The sequence below is a fragment of the Centroberyx affinis genome, unplaced genomic scaffold, assembly GCF_046629955.1.
Source record: "Centroberyx affinis isolate AG114_WGS23_722 - 3 ecotype Tasmania unplaced genomic scaffold, CSIRO-AGI_Caff_v1 ptg001337l_1, whole genome shotgun sequence".
Taxonomy (NCBI): domain Eukaryota; kingdom Metazoa; phylum Chordata; class Actinopteri; order Beryciformes; family Berycidae; genus Centroberyx; species Centroberyx affinis.
The window spans coordinates 403,491-424,540 of record NW_027279834.1 but is presented as its reverse complement, the minus strand read 5'-3'; the positions used below and the strand labels follow the sequence as shown (position 1 = coordinate 424,540).

The following is a 21,050-nucleotide window of genomic DNA, read 5'->3' as shown; positions in this document are numbered from 1 at the left end:
TCTCTCTGCAGTTGCGTCATTCCGGTGTTTGAAGCGCAGAGGGAGATGAGAGAGAGCTGATGGGAAGAGATCAATAGATTATTAGATCACGTTATTGATATCTATTCTGCCCATTCAACACTTCGGGAAAAAATATAAGTGCATGAACATTGTGGAAAGCAAAAGCTATTCTATCTCATCAATATGTCCGAAAAACTTTCCACAATTTAATATTCCTGCATCATAGGAAATATATGGAAGATTAATAGCGTGATAGGCCATGCACTGATGTCATACTGGAGTGGTGTAAGCCTTTATTCAGCCACAACTGTCAACAGTCTTCAACACAGTCGCATAAAGTGAGGTGAAGTGAACACAAACTATGAAACATATAGATCTCATGTTGTATCGTCTATCAGATCAGTGGAAGGAAGGAAGGAAGGTAATAATAATAATGATAATACAATAGAGGAAATAGCCATGAAAGGATGTACTAACCAAACAAAGAAACAGAAAGAAAGAAAGAAAGAAAGAAAGAAAGAAAGAAGGGAAGGAAGGAAGGAAGGAAGAAAGGAAGGGAGGAAGGAAGGAAGAAAGGAAGGGAGGAAGGAAGGAAGGAAGGAAGGAAGAAAGGAAGACAGGAAGGAAGACAGGTCAGAGCAGTTCCTCTAGTGATGCTCTTGCTCCCTCTTGTGTCTGTAAAAAGGCAGTTGGGTGGAAATGCTACAGCAACATGTCTGGGTGGACTCTCTGACCTCTTATGAAACAAAAGTAATTCTATATTATTTAACATTAGACAAACATCAGATATTAGACAAAAATAATACAAAATAGGAAATTCAACCATAGTTCTGAACAAATCTTTGAAGGGAATACAAAATCCTGAAATAAAATGTCACCATGGGTTTTGTCCACTGTGGAGCTGTGGGCTTCTCTTGTTCATCGTTTGTGTAAAACTGTGAGCTGTTGCATGTTTCCCAACAGCGCTGAACACTGACAGTCTGCAACTGACTACATGTTTGAGCCTCAGCAGACTCTGGAGCTAACAGGTGTATGCAGATACAGTGCAACGGGAGGCAGGAGTTCTTGGCTTTTGGCCTTTTCATTCACACAGTTCCTAACCTTATTGGCAACATCCAATGAATGCTTGATAATGCCATGGGAATTAGCGCTGCTTATACTAGTCTAGTCTAGTCTAGTATAATCTAGTCTAGTCTTGTCTAGTCTAGTCTAGTCTAATTTAGTCTATAATGTACTGTACGAATCACATGGTTTGATGTTCTATTCCTGGCACATTGTGCTGGCTTTAGCTTTTGATATCATATCTCTCCCATGATAGACCTAAAATAGATCTGGAACAGGTTTCCTTGTAAAATACGCCTATAAAGTTTTTCTTGTTTCCATGTTACCAGTGGTGGAAGAAGTACTGAGATCTTTTACTTAAGTAAACGTAGCAATACAACAATGTAAAGATACTCCATTACAAGTAAAAGTCCTGCATTCAAAACATTACTTAAGTAAAAGTATTGGCAGCAAAATGTACTTAAAGTAAACATTATGTTATGATTATTACATTATGCAAACTGTCCCCATTTAGAGAGTTATATTTTTCATACATTATTGGAATATTAATACTGATTTATTGACATACATGTACATGTAAGCAGCATTTTAAAGTTGTCAACGTGAAGCTAATCTTAACAATTTAGCTATACTTTTGGGTAGTCTAATCTATAACAATGCTATTTTATAGTTATTTTATAACGATGATCAAGTGTTTTAAATGTAAAATATTGATCTGAAAAGTAACTAGTAACTATAGCTGTGAAATAAATGTAATGGAGTAAAAAGTACAATATTTCCCTCTAAAATGTAGTGGAGTATAAGTACAAAGTAGCATAAAATGTAAATACTCAAGTAAAGTACAAGTACCTCAAAATTGTACTGAAGTACAGTACTTGAGTAAATGTACTTAGTTACTTTCCACCACTGCATATTATTACACACTTGCATGCAATCACCCATTCGCACAAACACTGACACACACATAACACACACGCCTTTGATCGCTCTCTTTCTTGCGCTCTCTCTCTCTTCTTTGCCCCTCATCCTTCCATCCTTGTGTCACACACACTCTCGTGTGGCAGCTCACCTCGTTGGCATGTGTGTATGCGTGTTTGGTTGGTTGCTGGGCAACGTGTTTATGAAAGATGACCCCAGCAGAACCACCCACGCTGCCCCAACACTCACGAACATGTACAGATTCAAATGTCATGGCATTTTCACCATGTTTTGTTCTGTTACTCTCTCTCTCACACTCTCTCTCTCTCTCTCTCTCTCTCTCTCTCTCTCTGTCCCTGTATCTCTCTTTCACCTGTCTGTCTTATCTCTCTCTTCCCACCTCTGGTCTTTCTTTCTCCAGCTCATGTGCTCTTTCAAGATGAATCCATATTGAAGTGTCTTGGTAATTGTCAAACTGAAATAAACAAATTCTCTCTTCTGTCACTCTTACATCAGGGCCTCACCCATTTTCCCCATCATGCCGTTCTCCTGTCATCCACACTGCCTGGCTCCAGCATTCCACAGGCCAACACCCCCACCCCCACCCCCACCCTCACCCCCCCTTCGGAAACTGGTCATGGAGTGAAGACAGGGTAGATTTACATGCTACTTACATGTTTTTTTCACCTATGTCACATAAATCTTACTGCATTGCTTTCTGAACAAGGACAAACATACTCTATGTGGGTTTTTACAGAAATGAAAACACAGGTGAAAAAAAAAAAAAAGATTTATGCTTTCAGACAAAATCCAGTCAGGATTAATGTGCCGTTGCCTCTCTCCTTGAGGGAGAATGGGAGGAGAAGGCTGTAAAAATGAATATTTAATTGAAATTCACAGTCAGAGACTATAAAACAACCAAGGTCTGAATTAAAGAAAATGTTCTTTCACTTGATCAAATTGTCATAATTTCAAAGACTATAGTCAAAGCGGTGAAAATTAGATCTATAACTTCCATAGTTTTAGTAAAGATAGATTTTTTTTCTGTTTTTGATGCAAAGAAAGTTGGAGAAATTACTGCTAACCATTTATTTTGAAGTAGTGATATTTTTATACTGTTATATTGCATTCTATGCTTATAATAGAAGCATGACATTGCTGAGTAGGGTTTGGCTGCTATATACTGTTGATATTCTCAGATTTGTGTGTGTGTGTGTGTGTGTGTGTGTGTGTGTGTGTGTGTGTGTGTCTAGTATGTGCTATATTTTCCCACCCATGTCGGGATCTTGGTGCTAATTTAAGATTCTTTTTTCTAGGCCACAGGTCAGGTGTTGCTTCTGTGGCTGGGGTTGCCTAACAACCTAACAACCCCCCCCCCCGTGGCTCATCTTCTGTCCGGCACTGATGATGCGGCGTCCAACGGGAAGTTTCCCTGGGAAACTCCAGGATGATGGCTCCTGTCATATCAGCAGACATCACAGTCAAATCACATCATGCCCATATCGTGTCCAAGAGCATCTGTGGCAATGTGTGAAACCCCCCGTATTATTTTGGTATATGACAGCAGCATTCTGTAATCTATGATTTAGGACCACCTTCAAAATCATTTTCTGGTGAGGTGAAACAGCCTCTGAATCAGCAGTTAGAACATATGGCACTAAAACTCAAATTTGAAACCATTCAAAATTTAATTACATTTTTGGTGGGGCAGCTTTTGACTGCGTTCAGCTGTGGCTAAGGACTTCCACGACAGCATGAACAGACCAAACGACACTTGTTTATTGATGTTTACATCAGAATGTGCCCTTACAAATAATTTCACAAATATATTGTCCTGGATTCCCTGATCCAGTAAGATGTGAGAGGATCTCTGAGAATGAGAAACAAAAATCAGATCATACCATAGACTGTAAAAGGATTATACATATTATGTTATATATCAATATTATACATCATATCAAAAGAAGAATATGAGGCAAAACAACAGACAAGCAGTTTTTGATTATGTTTCTTACTGACCTCCATGTTATACCAATGACAGCAGCTTTTGACTCTATATAGGCTATCTACTTTTGTGGCAAAAAATGTGAAAGTAGGTGAAAATCATAGTTCCTGTTTCTAATATTTACTATGCAGTTGTCAGGTACAGTGGTTATGATGCCAAGAGAGGTGAGCTAGAGTGAAATGAGGGGAGGGCCTGTTTAACTAATGTCCTCAACCAAGAGGACAGTTTCTGTAAGACGAAAAAGAAAAAAAATGCTGAGCACTTCCTTCTCAGGTCAGGTGAGAGTCTTTTGCAATGCATTCAGCTCTCAGTTCTCTCAGCTCTCAGATTTTAAAGAAAGGGAAAATTACAAATTCTTATTCCACATTTTTACAGTCTGGCACAGTGAGGTTTTACAGAAGAGCAGTGAAGGGAAGATTCAGGACATCATTGTCTATTCAGCAGGCTGAGCAGTCAGGGGTCAGAGGTCGGGGGTCAGAGGTCAGGTCAGTGTTGAGGAAGTAAATAGAAAACCCTACAACAGATCAAACCTGGCCAAAATAGTGCTTGCAATACATGTTAGATACATGTGCTTATGGTAATTTTTTTTAATATTAAAAAGGGCTTAATTTATATTATTGTATTATTTTAAATGTATTCTTTTATATACTTTTTCTTTTTTTTCCTATATTCAAATTAAATCGAGCAAACCTCAAGCAACTTTAAATATTTTCAAATAAACTTTTGCTAACTGACCACTTTTTGAAAAGAAAATCAAAACTGAACACAAAACAGGACTGCTAGTGAAACAGTGAAACTGTCTAACGATGACTTTTCTCCCACCCACTCTAAATACATCTGGCACAGAACGGTTTATGTGGAGCACAACAAGGCAAAGGAAGGGTCTTGCAAGAATAAAAGATGCGACTGTAAAATTCATACAATCACTCTTGGAAGTCATGCATGATAGAAACACCAAATTAAAATTTAAGTGCTAAATTTGTCATATTTAGATTTGATGTTTGACATTTGACATTTCAGAGTGATTGTCAACAGTTATATTTTTAAGGCATGACAGCAAAAGCAGCACCATTATTCTTATTTTTACTAGGGCTGTCAGGCTCTGTCTTCAATCCCATGATCCTTTGGGACAGTGGCTTGACAACAGGGTTCAAACAGGAAAGCTAAAATTAGAGCTGACACCACCAGCAGCTGACACAAACTGGTCTGTGACACACAAATACACACACATGCACATACACTCGCACACTGACTCACACACTCACACACACTAAGAGCATGGTTGTCATACTGAGTCCTCCACTCTGGTTTGATGACACACATACACAGCACAGCCCAAACTGCACCTGGGTGTTTCTGAAGACAAAAGTCCATTCACTGCCATTCAAAAATGTCATGGGTCCCGGGGTGGGCAAATAAATTTCTCATTTGGGTCACTGGCTGAAAGGTTCAAGAACCCCTGGCATATGAGGACACTGCCCATATTTTACTGTAACAAGACAGCATAAAGAACCCAAATCCAACTACTGTATAACCAGCCATGTTAAAGAGTGAGTGGGACTTTTATGAAGCTTAAACAGTGGGAATGATCTTTCTATAGATTGTCGTTTACCATTAGCCAAAAAATGTATCTGGGCTTGATTCATTGCCACCCTCTCTGGTTTAGCTGCACGTTCTATCTCTAAAGCTGATTATGAATGGGAAACTCTCTGAGGGAGTGGAGATGGGTAATGTGAATGAATGAATGGATGGAAGAATAAATAAATTAATTAGTTATTTTCGTGTCATGCCACGTTGGTGGCCCACATGCGATTACATAACACAAAAGCTTCCACTTCCACTGCATAAAAATGCTTTGTCCCCAAACTACAATCCAAAGCAACTTCCAAAGAAAGAAAGAAAGAAAAAACATATTTACAAAGAGTATTTACAAACATGCCCCCATACATTCATATTCACAAATATACACATAGAGTATACATAAACATACAAATACATACATGTAGTCATACATACATTTTACACATGATGTACATACAATTTTATATAGATTCATAAAACATAGAACAGCAGAATTACTCCTTTTGTTTATATAATGCTCCTTGCCTCATTTCCCAAGCTTTCTCCAAATAATCTGCTAACCCAAATACTGTATCTCATGTTCAGACAACCAACTTCACCTCTTAAAATTTTAAAGTACCCCATTCATAAAAAATGTACCACTCTTTTCACCTTGCCATACAAAATGTCTTATTGTTTACTATATGATAAGAGCTATACAAAACAAAATGGACATTGTTTTCAATTTACAATACAGCTATAAATGAGTGAATGAATGAATTACAATGAGCTATAAAAACGTAAATGTGGTACTTTATTGATCCTTGTAAGGAGTAACATGACCGGTTATTGTAGGTTTCTTTAGTAGTCCTGTATAAGCATTGATAGTGACTTCATACAGCATGTGTTTTCATCTGTTCTGACAAGGCGTGCAATTGGCCAATGACAGGTGTTGCATTATTGAGCTGGTCACCCTGTGATACGCCCCTCCTCAGCTCTCAGAGGAATTTATAGCATCATACAGCATTAAAGTCAAGAGGGAGAAATCAGAGAGCAAGAGCTGAATATGTGTCATAGGAAACTTGTTAGTCACTATAGCATGGTCACATGCTCTTCCTTTTTGGATCAAGTAGTAGCTTGGTTTCCGCTTTATTTATCATCATCACCACATACACAACCACTCGCACACCCTGGATCCCAGGACACAGAGAGGTGGTGTGACAGGCTGATGTCCAGGTTGGTGTCCCAGAGATGACTCACCAGTCTGGGCTTGCTTTCCTCTGCAGCCCTGGGTGTCTGGATGTCTGGCTGGAGCGCCGCCTGTACAGAAACACACAAACTGCTATTTTATGTATTCACAAAATGCTTGAAGCATGCCTGCAACTATACTGGAGGGTGTGTGTGAGTCTAGTGGAGAAGAGCTGTCAGCCATACAAGTGGTGCACTAGTGATAAAGTGGAGAGTGTATGACCTTCCCGGCAGCAGCTCTATCAGTCAAACCTTTCTGCTCCTTATGTAACTAAGGGTAAATACATAATTGTACTGTAACTCTATAGCTGGTGGAATGGTAGCAACTCAAAAGGTAGGGACACACTGTAAAACCTATAGTGTCACATCAAGACACTGGTATGAGTGTCATATAATGTTTTTGGAAGAGATTAGCAGTATAAAATACAATTTCTGTCTCAGGTTGTGAAAGTTAAGGTCTCATCCATCATAAATGTATGATTTGTTAATATTTATTCTTTTTTTTTAATTTTAAAATGTTATTTATTTCTCTTTTTATGTTTTTGCCGCAGTGAATCCTGTAGAATCTAGTTTCTCCAGCACAATTAAACTGACAAGTTAGATTAAGCATGCTGTAGCTATTTCATATATATGAAGCTATTTCAAATATATTTTTAGTGAAGCAATATGGGATGTGATCTATTTTTGGCGACTGACATAGACTCCCGTTTCCCAGCTTTCACGCCTCCCCACTTCTCTGGCAGCGCAACACTGATATATAGATATGTTTTATGAAACAAGCATATGTTATCTCTAATGGCTTCCTCAACACTGTGACCCTTTTCCTGACTGAAGAGGTTTGAGTAATATAAATACACACACACACAAATGCAGGGACTCACTCACTCACACATGCATCTTTCCAAGCACATTCATTCATTCAGTCATAAACACACACACATACACACACACACACACACACACACACAAGGCCACCGCCCTTTGCAGCAGTTGAAACCAGATCCCCTCGACAGCTGAATCAAGGGCTGGAAACAGGAGCGGCAGTGGCAGAGGAATGAAAGGATAGGAGGAGTGGGAGAAAAGATGAGTGGTTGGAAAGGGGGTGGAGATGTAGAGGGCAGGGTTGGAGAGTAGTGGATGACATATAAAGGGATTGTAGTAATTTGATTACAGAAAAAATGATATCTATCAAAATTACTGTTGCATTTACGGAAAAAATTGTATTCTTAAAATTGTATTTTTAAGGATTCTTAAAAAAAAAGGTAATTTATTAAAATACTTGAATACTAGAATACAAGGAAAAGCGTAATCAGATTATCAATGCAAACACCATTCAAATTTAGTTTGTACAGTAATCCAGGGATTGGGTAATCTGTAATCTGTAATCAGTAAACTGAAAGGTGCACCCTGATGAAAGCAGCTATGCCACAATGCTTTGATACATTTTCAACCTGGTAATATGCAATAGCCAAATAAAAAGACTTTGTTAATATTTTCTTGTTTTGTCACAAAGCAATATTCCTTTTCCTTCACTATTTTTGTAACAGATCACAACTTGAAAGTAACCTTCTAAAACCTTGTTGATGGGATAGGACAGGACAACTTCTCACTACTGACTTGGGATCAGCTTTTCCACCCCCACCCCCTTTCCCTAACCTTAACCATTGGTGGAGATCTTGCAAATATGGACCCAAGCAAACTTTCTTCAGTTTGGGGCCTGGCCTGAAAATGTTGGCCTAGTGGTTGATGGAGGGAGGACAAGAGGGAGGACAAGAGGTTTGAGATACGGGGGACGGGAGTAGGAGGTAGAGGGAGTAAAGGAGGGGGAATAGAGATAGAGGGGTGAGGAAAGAGGGGGGAGAAAAGACAGGAGGGGTTGGAGTGAGTGAGAGTGGGTGTGGTGAAGCTACAAATAGCTGTGTCCAGTGCAAGGCGTTTCTTCATTTAGTCTCTCTGCCAGTTGCCCAGTGGGACAGTCAGGTCTCAGCACCCCAGTCAGCTGCATCAAACCACAAGCCAACCAGCCAGTCAGCCAGCCATGAGCAAGTCCTACTCCGCGTCGGCCCAGTCGGCCTCCTCATACCGCCGTACCTTCGGCTCCGGCGTCGGTTCCTCCCCAATGTCCTCCCTCTTCTCCTCTGCAGCGGGTGGCCGCAGCTCTGCCTCGTCCCACATGTCTTCCCGTGTCTACGAGGTCAAGAGCAGCGGCGCTCCCTCCTATTCCAGCTACAGGATGTCCTCCGGAGGTGCTGGGGGAGCAGGTTATGGCTCCTCCTCAGCCATGCGCACCTACTCCGGGGAGAAACTCGACTTCAACCTCGCCGACGCCATGAACCAGGACTTCCTCAACACAAGGACCAACGAGAAAGCCGAGCTTCAGCATCTCAACGACCGCTTTGCCAGCTACATCGAGAAGGTGCGCTTCCTGGAGCAGCAGAACGCAGCGCTGACGGTGGAGATCGAGAGGCTGAGGGGCCGCGAGGGGCCCGGGCGTGTGGCCGAGCTGTACGAGGAGGAGATGAGAGAGTTGAGGAGGCAGATAGAGGCCCTCACCAACCAGCGGGCCCGCGTGGAGGTGGACAGAGACAACCTGGCCGACGACCTGCAGAAACTCAAGCTGAGGTAGGACAGGGTAGAGGGATGAATGGATGGATCACAGATGAGATCCAGTAGGTGGAGGGAGGGAAGGAGGGATGAAGGAGGGAAACTCAAGCTGAAGTAAGAGGAGTAAAGGGTAGATGGATGGAACTGTATCGATGGATGAATCGGCGTTGAGTGTGTGGATGGATGAATGATGAAAAGGGGAGGGAGGAGGTAGACAAAGTGGAGAAATGGTACAGAAAGTGATCAATTGAAGTTCAAACTGAAAGAAACAGGACTAATGGCCGCAAATAATCATTTACTTTAAAAAACACATTTTAGTTTGGAATATTACTCACTCTACTAATGTGGCTTTTTCATTGGATTGGATTCATATCATGGCTTTTGTTTTTAACAGTGAGAGCACCCACAATATTGATGCACTTTGGTGGAAGTGACTAAGAGGCCACTGTACTAGATTGTTCCAGAAAGACCAGCTGGAAATAGACCACTATTGAGTAGTTGAGAGAGGGAGAGAGAGGGAGAGGGAAAGAGATAAAATGAGAGAGTGTAAGAGAGAGTCTCTCACCCATGGCACTTGTGTAATTGGCTGGACAACAGACTACATAACTTCACTGGCGGATTCCTGCAACACAGAACGACAGATTGCTGGAAGGGAGAGGCAGAAGAAGGCGAGGGGTGGGAAGGGGGAGAGTGGAAAAAGAGGAGATTAAGAGTTAGTTTCCTTAATTTATGCAGTAAAATAATTAAAAACACCAACATGTGGGATTAAAGAAAACTCCGGGCCTACGCAGCAAAATTTCCAGAGGGTTTCTTTGTCATTGTGGAGGAAAGGAAAACAAAAAAGGAAGGAGATGTTTGCGAAATCAGAATAGGTAAGAGATACCCAAAAGGGTTAGGCAATGAAGAAAAGAAAGGAATACTATACCAATTGTTCTACTTCGATGAGTGTTACGGTCCACCAACTTTTTACAAAAGTTTTATAATTTACCCACAAGAGACTTTGCTGGGGAAGAGAAAGAGAGGGGGACAGAGAGAGAGAGAGGGAGAGAGAGAGAGAGAAAGAGACAGACAGACAGACCTGAAGACTCATAGGAAAAAAGTTGAGACAGACAGACAGAGATATGTAAAGCAGGCACATAAATCAATAGATAAGTCAAAACAAACGCAGCCAGAGAGAGGGAGAGAGAGAGAGAGAGAGAGAGAGAGAGAGAGGGAGAGAGAGAGAGAGAACACAAAAAGAAAGATGGGCAAAAAAACAAAGAAAACATACAGACACAACAACACATATGGAGTTATAGATAGATATATATGCCTACATACATACATACATACATACATACAGTACATACATACATGCATACAGTATGTTCGTGTATGATATGTGTGTGTAGAGGGAGAGATAGAATGAAGAAAAGTAAAATCAGTGACTGTGTGAAAGTGCACACACACACACACACACACACACACACATACACACACACTCACACACACACATACTACAAACACTCACTCTTCTGATCTATCAGCTCTCTTCTTCAAGTTATTGCCTGCGGCAACATGACACGCATGGCAGAGCACCTGCCGCCCCGTCCGAGATCAAACTATACACAGAGACCTCCTGCCTGCCAACTGTTACAACACACACACACACACACACACACACACACACACATACACACACACACACATAGAATGGCTGCAGGATATATAGGGATACCAGCAGCTGCTAGATCATAAACTGTAAAAACAAATTTACCGTACAAAGATATATTTCCCAGGACACTTTGCTGTACCAGGAAGACATAAGATAGAAAAAAAAAGATATTTGCCCAACACACAACAGCAACCATAAAGAAATACAACAAGGGGGTGAACAGGAAAATGAAAAGGAGTCTTACAGGAAAGGCACAGATGGAAATGTCCATGCTGAGAGTTTGATCAGGCCTGTCCAATAAATTAGGATGACAGTGTTCTGTAGAGGAGATAGAGTCACCAAATTCTACTTCTAATACTAAGTGGTATCCACACTAACTGTACTGTATGTATACAGTAGGCCTATGTAAAAGATATCGGTAACCCATTAAATTACAGGCCATTAATAACAAACTAAGTAATATCCAAGTAAAATAGATGTAATAACTCTAAATAGCATTAGAATGACTGGTAATTACTGAATAATATACAAGTAAAAAAAATATGCTTTTTAGCAGCTAGGCCTGTTCTGGGGTTTCTGATGTTTTCTGTTGTTGTTTGCGTAGAGTTAATATGGAGCATCTTCCTAATTTTCAAAATTTTAAAAGTGTGTGATAGTGCCACTTATCTAATACAATTATTGGTAGGCTAAAAGCAGCTTTTTTTAGTGGTATATTAGCCTATTCAGTAATTACAGTACCAGTCATTTGAATGCTATATATGCTATATCTAATAATAATGCTAGTTATTACATCTATTTTACTTGGATATTACTTAGTTATTTCCGGTCATTACTGCGTAAGTAATGGCCTGTAATCTAAAGTGTTACCAAAATATCACCATGCTACATGACTTTTTACATTTACTACATTCAGCTAACATTGTGTTAAGCCTAACGTTGATGAGTGGGCCTATTATGGGTCAGCTTTTTATTAAATATTTGCCTGGATATTATTCAAACCTGTAAAACAGTAGAACATAACATATAACATCTATTGATAAGCTCCCAAATAAGCAGATGCTACCAACCACAGACACCATTTACAGCTTGTTGAATTGTTCACTAGCTATAGCAAGTTCTTCTTTTCTGAATTTCCCAGGGATTCGGCTAGGGAGGATGGTGAAATGCTAATTCTGGAAACAGTATCAGCCGAGGGCAGACCTCCATTCCTCTCTTACCCTGACCCATCTAACTCTGACAGCATGACAGCAGCTGCACACAGCTTAGGGACTCAAAGAGCAAGTGCACGTGTCAGTGTGTGTGTGTGTGTGTGTGTATGCACGCAAGAGAGAAAAGTTAGATTGTGATAAGTTGTTGTGTAGTCAGTTCTATTCCTGTATATTCTCCAGACAGGCAGAGAGAGCAGACAGCAGAGGGCTGGAGGTATGAGAGGTGATAACTAGCTACTCCGTCTACTAACTGGTCCTTAGGGAAGAGACAATGCTTCCAAGCACTTTTTTGTATTTGAAATGGAAGCAATTACTTTTGTGTGCCAAGTGATTTAGTCAGAATCCTCAGTAATGATGAGGAAACCCTGTCTCAGTTATCAAAAGCCTAACTAGTATGCATCAAGTGTGAGTTATTACCTCCACCAAGGAGGTTATGTTTTTGGTGCCGTTTGTTTGTTAGTTTGTTTGTTTGTTTGTCTGTTTGTCTGTTAGCAGGATTACGGAAAAACTACTGGCCCGATTTTCATGAAACTTCGTGGAAGGGTGTAGCATGGGCCAAGGAAGAACCCATTACATTTTGGAGCGGATCCGGATCCGACTCACGAACAAGCAATAATAGCACTAACCTTCTAGTTAATTATCTTTCTCTTTCCTCTCTTTTTTCATCTTTTCTTTGTCTGCCTCTCTCTCTCTCTCTCTCTCTCTCTCTCTCTCTCTCTCTCTCTCTCTCCAGACTGCAGGAGGAGGTTCAGCAGAAGGAAGAGGCTGAGAACAACCTGTCTGCCTTCAGAGCCGTATGTCTTCTATTATCATAAAATCATTCCTTTACATCTCCATCCTCCTTCTTCCTGCCTCAATGCCTGAAGGAAAAAAGTGCAACTCGAGTCTTTCCTCCTTCCTCTGTTGTCTTACTTCTTATTCTACAACGACTTTCCATCTCCATTGTTCCTCTTGTCTCTCTCACCAACCACTTCCCCGATCTCAGCTTTCTCTCCTTCTTCTCTCTCTCTACCACATTGACATTGTCGTTCACATTCAAGGACATGCTTTCTTTCTTTCTTTCTTTCTTTCTTTCTTTCTTTCTTTCTTTCTTTCTTTCTTTCTCCTTCAATAATTCATACATTCATCTATTTATAAATTCACTTACTGATTCATTGATTTGTTTGTGTGTTTCCATCCAGGATGTTGACAATGCCACTCTGGCCAGGCTGGACCTGGAGAGACGCATTGAGAGTCTGCAGGAGGAGATTGCCTTCCTCAAGAAGATCCATGAAGAGGTCTGTCTGTTTACCTGTCTGTCTGTCTGTCTGTTTGTCTGCCTATCTGTCTGTCTATCAGTCTGTCTGTCTGTCTGTCTGTCTGTCCATCTGTCTATCTATCTGTCTGTCCGTCTACATCATCATCATCATCATCATCCTTAGTGAGGCCACCATGTATCTATTCTACATCTATGCTGCATTAGTATCGCAGCATCCACTGCAGCTTGCTCTTTTTGGCAAATTGGCTCTCATTGGCAAAGAACAAATTCAAGAACTGAATCACTGAACTGGACGTAACACTTTGGTTGTCTGTGACTAACTGTAACTATGGTAACTATCCTTATCTGCCTGTCTGTCTGACCAAGCTTCATTTCCGTGCATAGATATGATATAAGCAGTAGATTTGTGGTATGTCAGTAGGGTGGGGTGTATCATATAACTCTCGGCTCTGTGTAAAGGTATACTGTAATGTCAGACATATCTACGCCTCTGTCGGCATGCAGCTGTGCAGGGGATCAGATGTTCAACACTCACATTCACACCCACTGATGTACAGTTTAACATGTTTATCATGCACATTCACGCATTCTCTTTCTCTCTCTCTCTCTCTCTCTCTCTCTCTCTCCCCCCTCTTTCTCTCTCTCTACAAATGCAAAAATGTCACAAATTGGGCATTTAGTTCTTATGCAAAGCAAATGCAATAAGTGCAACAGAAATATGAAACATTTGTTTTGGTTCCCTCACACACTTTAAAGTGCACATTCAGACACATGCAGGCACACTTGAGGTCCCTTCATGTCATTTCTTCTGCCCTCTCTCAACTTTAACCTCTCAGAAATGCTGAGCTGCTGATTGGCTGAAAAGAGCGTGTCAGCTGCTCTGTATGTGTGTGTGTGTGCGTGTGTGTGTGTTTGTGTGTGTGTGTACTGCATGTGAACAGATGTAAAGCTATTTTTATCTTTGGGTCAGTCAGACAGACAGCTGAGTGGGGCCAATGCTTACCAATTTTAAACTCTCACAATTAAAGTCTCACAATGCACTCTTAAAAAAGGATGTCATTTTTAACACATATGCGTGTCTTTCTTTGGAACAACACACATTTGTGTTAACTTTCAACGCAACATATCTTAATGACAGCACATTTTAACATAACACATTTATTCATATATCTTGTATTGCAAAGTAACACAAACGTGCGTTGTCCCAAAGAAGAAAATGGCACATCTTTTTTAAGAGTGTGCTAAAGCGGCCCACTGTAACTTCTCCAGTTCTAAATATGTAATAACATTTTGATAAGATTTTGCTCCTGAGCCACTGCGCAAATTTATAGTGGAAATGATATATTTCACTCCTTAGGTCACCCTCTGAACGGAATTTACTTGTCTGTTATGTGTTATGGTTGTTTTGAGATTTCAGTGTTTCCCCTGTATAAATAAAATGTATAGATTCAAATGTAAACTCCTTCCTTCCTTCATTCCTTCCTTCCTTCCTTTCTCCCTTCCTTCTTCCCTCCTTTCCTTCTTTCCTTCCTCCCTTTCTTCCTCCCTTCCTCCCTTCCTTCCTTCCTTCCTTCCTGCCTACATTCAGTCCTTCATTCCTTCTTTCATTAATTTGTTCATTCCCCTGTCACCTTGCAGGAGATCCGTGAGCTGCAGAGCCAGATGCAGGACACTCAGGTCCAGATCCAGATGGACATGTCGAAGCCCGACCTGACCGCCGCTCTGAGGGACATCCGCATGCAGTACGAGGGCATCGCCGCCAAGAACATCTCAGAGGCTGAAGAGTGGTACAAGTCTAAGGTAGGGTGGGAGCACACAGACACACAGAAACACACACACACACAGACACACACACACACACACACACACACAGTCTCCTCCAGCTGTGGCCCTGCTAAAATCCCATTTCCTCTCTCCCCAGGTGTCTGATCTCAACCAGGCTGTGAACAAGAACAATGATGCTCTGCGGCAGGCCAAGCAGGAGAGCATGGAGTTCAGGCACCAGATCCAGTCCTACACCTGTGAGATCGACTCACTCAAGGGAACCGTGAGTAGTGGATGCAGTTTCTGTCACATAATTCTTCCTCTTCTTTATTTATTTGCTTCATTTTATTTCCTCTTGTTGGTTTATGTCATAGTTCTCCTTTCTTTCTTTTTAAAATGACATACCTTCCTCATATCTCTCTCTCTTGTTCTCTTTCTCAGACTCACTCTCCCACTCTGTCACATTCCTAACTTCATCTCTCTGTTCCCCTGTAGAACGAGTCTCTGCTGCGTCAGATGAGAGACATGGAGGACCGTATGGGCCGCGAGGCTTCTGGCTACCAGGATAGCATCACTAGGCTGGAGGGAGAGATCGCTAAGATGAAGGTGATTTGCTTGTGTTTGAAATGTATTCATTTGATTTTTGGCCACATTGTACCATGGGTGCCATGTTGCTGTGGCATGTCAATATATAACAATGACATCCATGACATCACCATGGTGATATGCTCTGCAATATAAGCAGGGATTTAGCGGAAGGTAAACCCACCTAAACTCAGTTTACCCACCTTTTAGGCTTACATTAATCTTTATGCCATAAATCCATAGTATACATTATATAAAGTAGCATCAAGCTCATGTAAACTATATGAGTTATGATGATCACTGACTGGAGGTCATAGATTCCCCACTTTTTTATTCGCCACTGCATCACTGATTATAAGGATCAGCTGGTATAAAATCACAAGTTACTTGGCAAAAGCCATGGAGCTGGATTAAGGAGCTAAATTCAGTGCAACTGAAACCTGCTGTCTGTTTCTGGCTCTCTTCTACAGCTACTACAAATATTTGACTGGTTTATGTTACCATTAAATTGTATGGTTCATCAGTTATTGTTTTCTTAGTTGATTTTGTGATATGTAAGCCTATGCATGCATTTGCTTTGTGAAAAGTTTATTTGACCAGGCCAGTAAAACTGTATGTATTGTACTGATTTATAGGATGAGATGGCCCGCCACCTGAGGGAGTACCAGGACCTCCTTAATGTAAAGATGGCCCTGGATATTGAGATCGCCACTTACCGCAAGCTGCTGGAGGGAGAGGAGAGCAGGTGTGTGTGTGTGTGTGTGTGTGTGTGTGTATGCTATGTGCATTTGGATGTGGGTAAAGTTAGACAACTTAAGTCCTGAACTCTTTATGCTAATATAAGACTATCTGAGCTATAATTCTTTTCACTAATGTCTTTGACTCATATTTTGTATTAATGTACTGTGTGTGTTTCCTCTTTTTGCAGGATCACTACCACTGCCCCAGTCCACTCTGCCTACTCCTCCATTGGATTCAGAGGTAGGAAAGAATATTCAAATTCTTCCCATGACACATAATAAATGTTATGGAAGAATGGATGGATAGAGGAGAAATCCATGTTGTTTATGAGTCAACAGGGGGGAAAAAAAGACTAACTATAGCTCCCCAACACTTGTGACTGTATAAGGTAGTAGCTATTTTGAGATCTTGACATGGTGCCTAGCTGCAGGGACACATTCTGACCACTAGGAGGAGCTGTATGACATGTCAAAAACCCTCCTGGCAGCTTGATTCACAGAGGCAGAGTCATCAACAAGAAGCCACATATCAATAATCCCATGACTCAGTCTATCAACATGATGTATTAACAATCCTGACATGCAATTCATCCACATCAATACGTCCCTTTGCTCCACTTTGTGGCCAGTTAAATGAAAACACTGAACAGTGATTAAGGATGATGTATGAGACACAGCTAAGATACATCAGTGTCATTGATTTAAATGAGTTTGAACGTTACAGTTTTCAGTGGCAGCCAAATTAGTTTCGCAGTCCTGATTCATGGCTGTCGCTTAAAATGCATATCACCATGTTATGGAGGCCCTTTTATATTCAAAGCCAACACTCTTAGTTCTATGGAAAAGGACAGCAACATTGCACCCATTTTACACACTGGTAAAACCCTCTCGGTGTCTCTGAACTAATCCCGCCTTATGTAACTGTAGCTGAGTTTAATTTATCAGTTTATGTAATATTGCAAGATCTGTATGTAAGATTAATGCATTTCTACAGAGACCAGTCCTGAGTCCCAGCATCAGCGCGGCTCAGAGGTTCACTCTAAGAAGACTGTGCTCATCAAGACCATCGAAACCCGCGACGGAGAGGTCAGACACACACACACACACACACAGACTCAAAATCACATGCAAACATGCAAACAATCTCTCTGTTTATCTCTCTGCCTCTCTCTGCCTCAGTCTTTTCAGCATGCACATACAACAACTTACATGCATTCACAGACACCACACACACACACACACACACACACACTCACACACCCAAACACATACAACACGCACAGCCTTGTATTAAACTGTTGCATCTATTTCATAGCTGTTGAGGAGATAACACTCATACTTTCCCAAATAAAACGTTTTGTTATATTTTTGATCTAGATGAAGTTTTCTATGAGCGAGGGTGCTAGTGCCCAGTGTGTAAGTCTGGTTTCAATACCCCACCCACTTTTTAGCATCTGTAATTCACTATGGGGAGATGCACACTACCAGATTTAGAGAGAAAATGCCCGTATTAAGTTTGATTTATACCTTTGCATTTTCCATGTCAAAAAGGCACATGTACGTGCAGGGTTCTGGGTATCCATCAGTTGCAGAGGTTGTGTATAAATGAATAGCATAAATAACATTTGATTGTTCATTGATATCATAGGCGATACATAGACAATCAACAGACATGAGGAGTTGCTGGTGGTAGTCTATATAAACTATCTGGGATTATTTTTTTCATATTAGTATGGAAGCTCTGCGGATTCAGATGTTGCTGTTGACAACAATGCAAACATGGACCATGCAGAGAGTGTATATTGAAATTTTCAGCTGCAATAGCAATTTTTGTCTTTAATTAGATCAAGAAATCTAGTAGTGTGCATTGACCTATAAAAGGCACCTTTAAGTAAACAGCAAGGACCCTCCACTCTGGCCTTTACAAGCAGCTTAATCACTGTCAGCGGCTACTGTTCCCCTGCACACCTCACTGAAGAATACCTGCACTCATGAGCGGGGTGGTACACTACAATAGATGCTATTCACTGTTAATGGAAAGTAGTTGTTCACCTGTTATATGCCACAGTGATGCTGGAGCATCCCTTCCTACATATAAAATGGATCTCTTTCTTGCTTTCCTGCTTCCTTCCTAACCATTTATCTCTCCTCTCTCCTCCTCAGGTGGTCAGCGAGTCCACACAGCACCAGCAAGACATCATGTAAACAGGAAGAAGCATGATTATACAACATTATATAAAACAGATAAATAAATACTATATAAAAATGGACATTTTCCTACCACTACCATGGCCTTTTATAAGCTGAGCCTTTCTAGAAGAGCCTTTCTAAGCAGAGAGAAATTGTCTCCTCTCACTTGACATCATAGATCCACCTATTATATGTTGACCATTTGGCCTCCCTCCATTAAACCATTTGGGTTCATTCAAATGGGGTCACAAAATGGTACAAGTTAATGCAACCAGTATACATTTCTACACAATGTGAGCATTATAGTACTAAGACAGGACAGATGCAGTGTGGAGGCACAATGGCTGCCACTGCCTTTAGTCTGTTTTCTTTTTTTAAATAAGGGGCATTCCAGCGCTGACACAATACTTGTCACTCACCTTCCCTCCAAAACGTATATCTGTGACTTTGTGTCTGCAAAAATAATTCATCAGCAAGGCTGTAATTTCAAATAAACAAACAGGGCTTTAGATCTTGTGTTATAAACATGCTGTATTGGCCTTGGCCTTTCTAGCCCTCCTTGGTCCTGGTGTGGAGAAGTGGCTATTGAGTATCACAAGTCAGAGGAAAAAATAAAAGACATCAGCATCCTGAGGGAGACTCGCAAGATGGAAGACCCGAAATGGTTAATGAAATAGTAAAAAAATATTTTGTAAATGGGACATTTGCTTGCTCAGTACTGTCTAATTTGCAGCTTAAATGTTTTGACTGCACACGTTACAAGTTATTTCAAATTTAAGAGTACATTACTTGATCAATGACGCCTTATATTGGTATAACCAATTTAAGGAAAGTGAGAGGTTGGTCTTAGGTTTGAAAAATGTCAGAAACATGGATGTCTAATGAATAAGGAACTCAGTCATGTTAGAAGTAGGAGCTCAATAGCATGTGCAGGGTGTGTGTTTGTGCGTGTGGGCGACCAGGTGACACTGTTTCACTGTGCCAAAGATCTCCAATAAAGATTTTTGTTACCCCCATGTGTCACTTATTAGCACTTAGGAACAAATTTCATAAGGGATTTTGTAAAGAATGAATGTTATTCTATTCTATTTTATATGTATAGCACAGTGACTGTGTCAAACAAACACAGTCTAATACTTCAACTCATTATTAGCATTCCTCAGATGGCCTTTGTGCCTTTTCATTGGTTTCTTCTGAACTGTTTCTACCCATTCCATTCATCATCTGATGTGCATTTGCATTGGCTTTCTAAAATGACACTAGCTTCTGCAGCCAAGCATGACGCCCACTGTTAACATTTAATTCACTCCTATAACGACGCAAATAGGAGATGTGGCCCTGTTGAAATTATCAGTAGCAGGGCCGCTCTTGGTGCAGGCGAAAGTGAACAATGGCTTGTTAATGAGTTGGCCCCAGTCGTGTTTTGTTTCCCGCAGAAAGCAGATTAGCACAGCAACAAGAATTATAGTCTACTGAGTCTGTGTCTGAAGTCACTGGACTGAAAATGTCAACAGAGATAAAACAGAAAGAGAGAGAGGGGGGAGGATAGAGGGGGTGGAGGGGGAGAGAGAGAGAGAGAGAGAGAAAGCAGGAGAGAGATATAAAGAGAGCAGACAAAGAAAGAGTATGCGAGGAAAGAGAATGAGACAGACGGGTGATACAGGGAGAAAAAAGACACAGGAGAGAAAAGGAGAGGGAACAAACACAATGAAAAGGAGAGACAGAGACACAGGGAGAGAGAAACAGGAGGAAGACACAGAGAGAAATAATGAGAAAGACCGACAGAGAAAGGGAGGGAGAGAGTCATTTAACTTCTTATCCAGCAATTAGAACAGCAATGTTGGTTATGACTTCCTGCATCCATCACTATTTCTTGGCAACAGCTGTCAATGGCAACAGTTTGCCAGTCATTAAGGGTCAATTTAAAAGGGCAACGTGTTCCTCTGTGCCATTTCCATGGAACGAGGCACAGCTTATCTCTGTAACCTTTTCTCTATCGACTGAGCTGCAGACAGCATATGGCTAAAGCAAGTTATTTCTGTCAACTGATTTCAGGGTTCAGGCATAAGAAAAACGTCATAAATTGATACATGTGGGTGAGCATGAAGCTCTTTTAATATTTGACTGTTTAGGGTCCGGAAAACACTTTGTCAATCCTGATTTGACTTTGCATTTTGTCAAAAAATAGTTGCAAGAAATACTATGTATTGTTGCATAACTGTAGCAGTGAAATGTGTTGTTAAGCTGCAATGCA

At 40.9% G+C, this 21,050-nt stretch overlaps 1 protein-coding gene across 2 annotated transcripts; it reads left to right on the top strand.

The window, feature by feature from the left end:
- The first annotated feature begins 8,766 nt into the window (after window positions 1–8,766).
- desma (desmin a) lies at window positions 8,767–19,803 on the top strand. 2 transcript variants are annotated; one of them, XM_071525774.1, is made up of 10 exons: window positions 8,767–9,415; window positions 12,993–13,053; window positions 13,441–13,536; window positions 15,156–15,317; window positions 15,439–15,564; window positions 15,777–15,887; window positions 16,502–16,611; window positions 16,795–16,847; window positions 17,601–17,692; window positions 18,770–19,803. In XM_071525774.1, exons 1-10 carry the CDS (start codon window positions 8,832–8,834, stop codon window positions 18,809–18,811), a joined length of 1,437 nt encoding a protein of 478 aa, XP_071381875.1. In that variant the 5' UTR covers window positions 8,767–8,831; the 3' UTR covers window positions 18,812–19,803. The 2 variants fall into 2 exon arrangements, with proteins under 2 accessions (XP_071381875.1, XP_071381876.1); XM_071525775.1 differs by lacking the exons at window positions 15,156–15,317; window positions 15,439–15,564; window positions 15,777–15,887 and having other exon boundaries at window positions 16,535–16,611.
- Window positions 19,804–21,050: the final 1,247 nt, after the last annotated feature.

Excerpts from the sequence above, each read along its gene's own strand:
- desma (XM_071525774.1), top strand. The coding sequence starts at position 8,832 with ATGAGCAAGTCCTACTCCGCGTCGGCCCAGTCGGCCTCCTCATACCGC. Across the intron at positions 13,054-13,440 it reads ACCTGTCTGCCTTCAGAGCC|GATGTTGACAATGCCACTCT; the intron begins GTATGTCTTCTA and ends GTTTCCATCCAG. Across the intron at positions 16,612-16,794 it reads CTGGAGGGAGAGGAGAGCAG|GATCACTACCACTGCCCCAG; the intron begins GTGTGTGTGTGT and ends CTCTTTTTGCAG.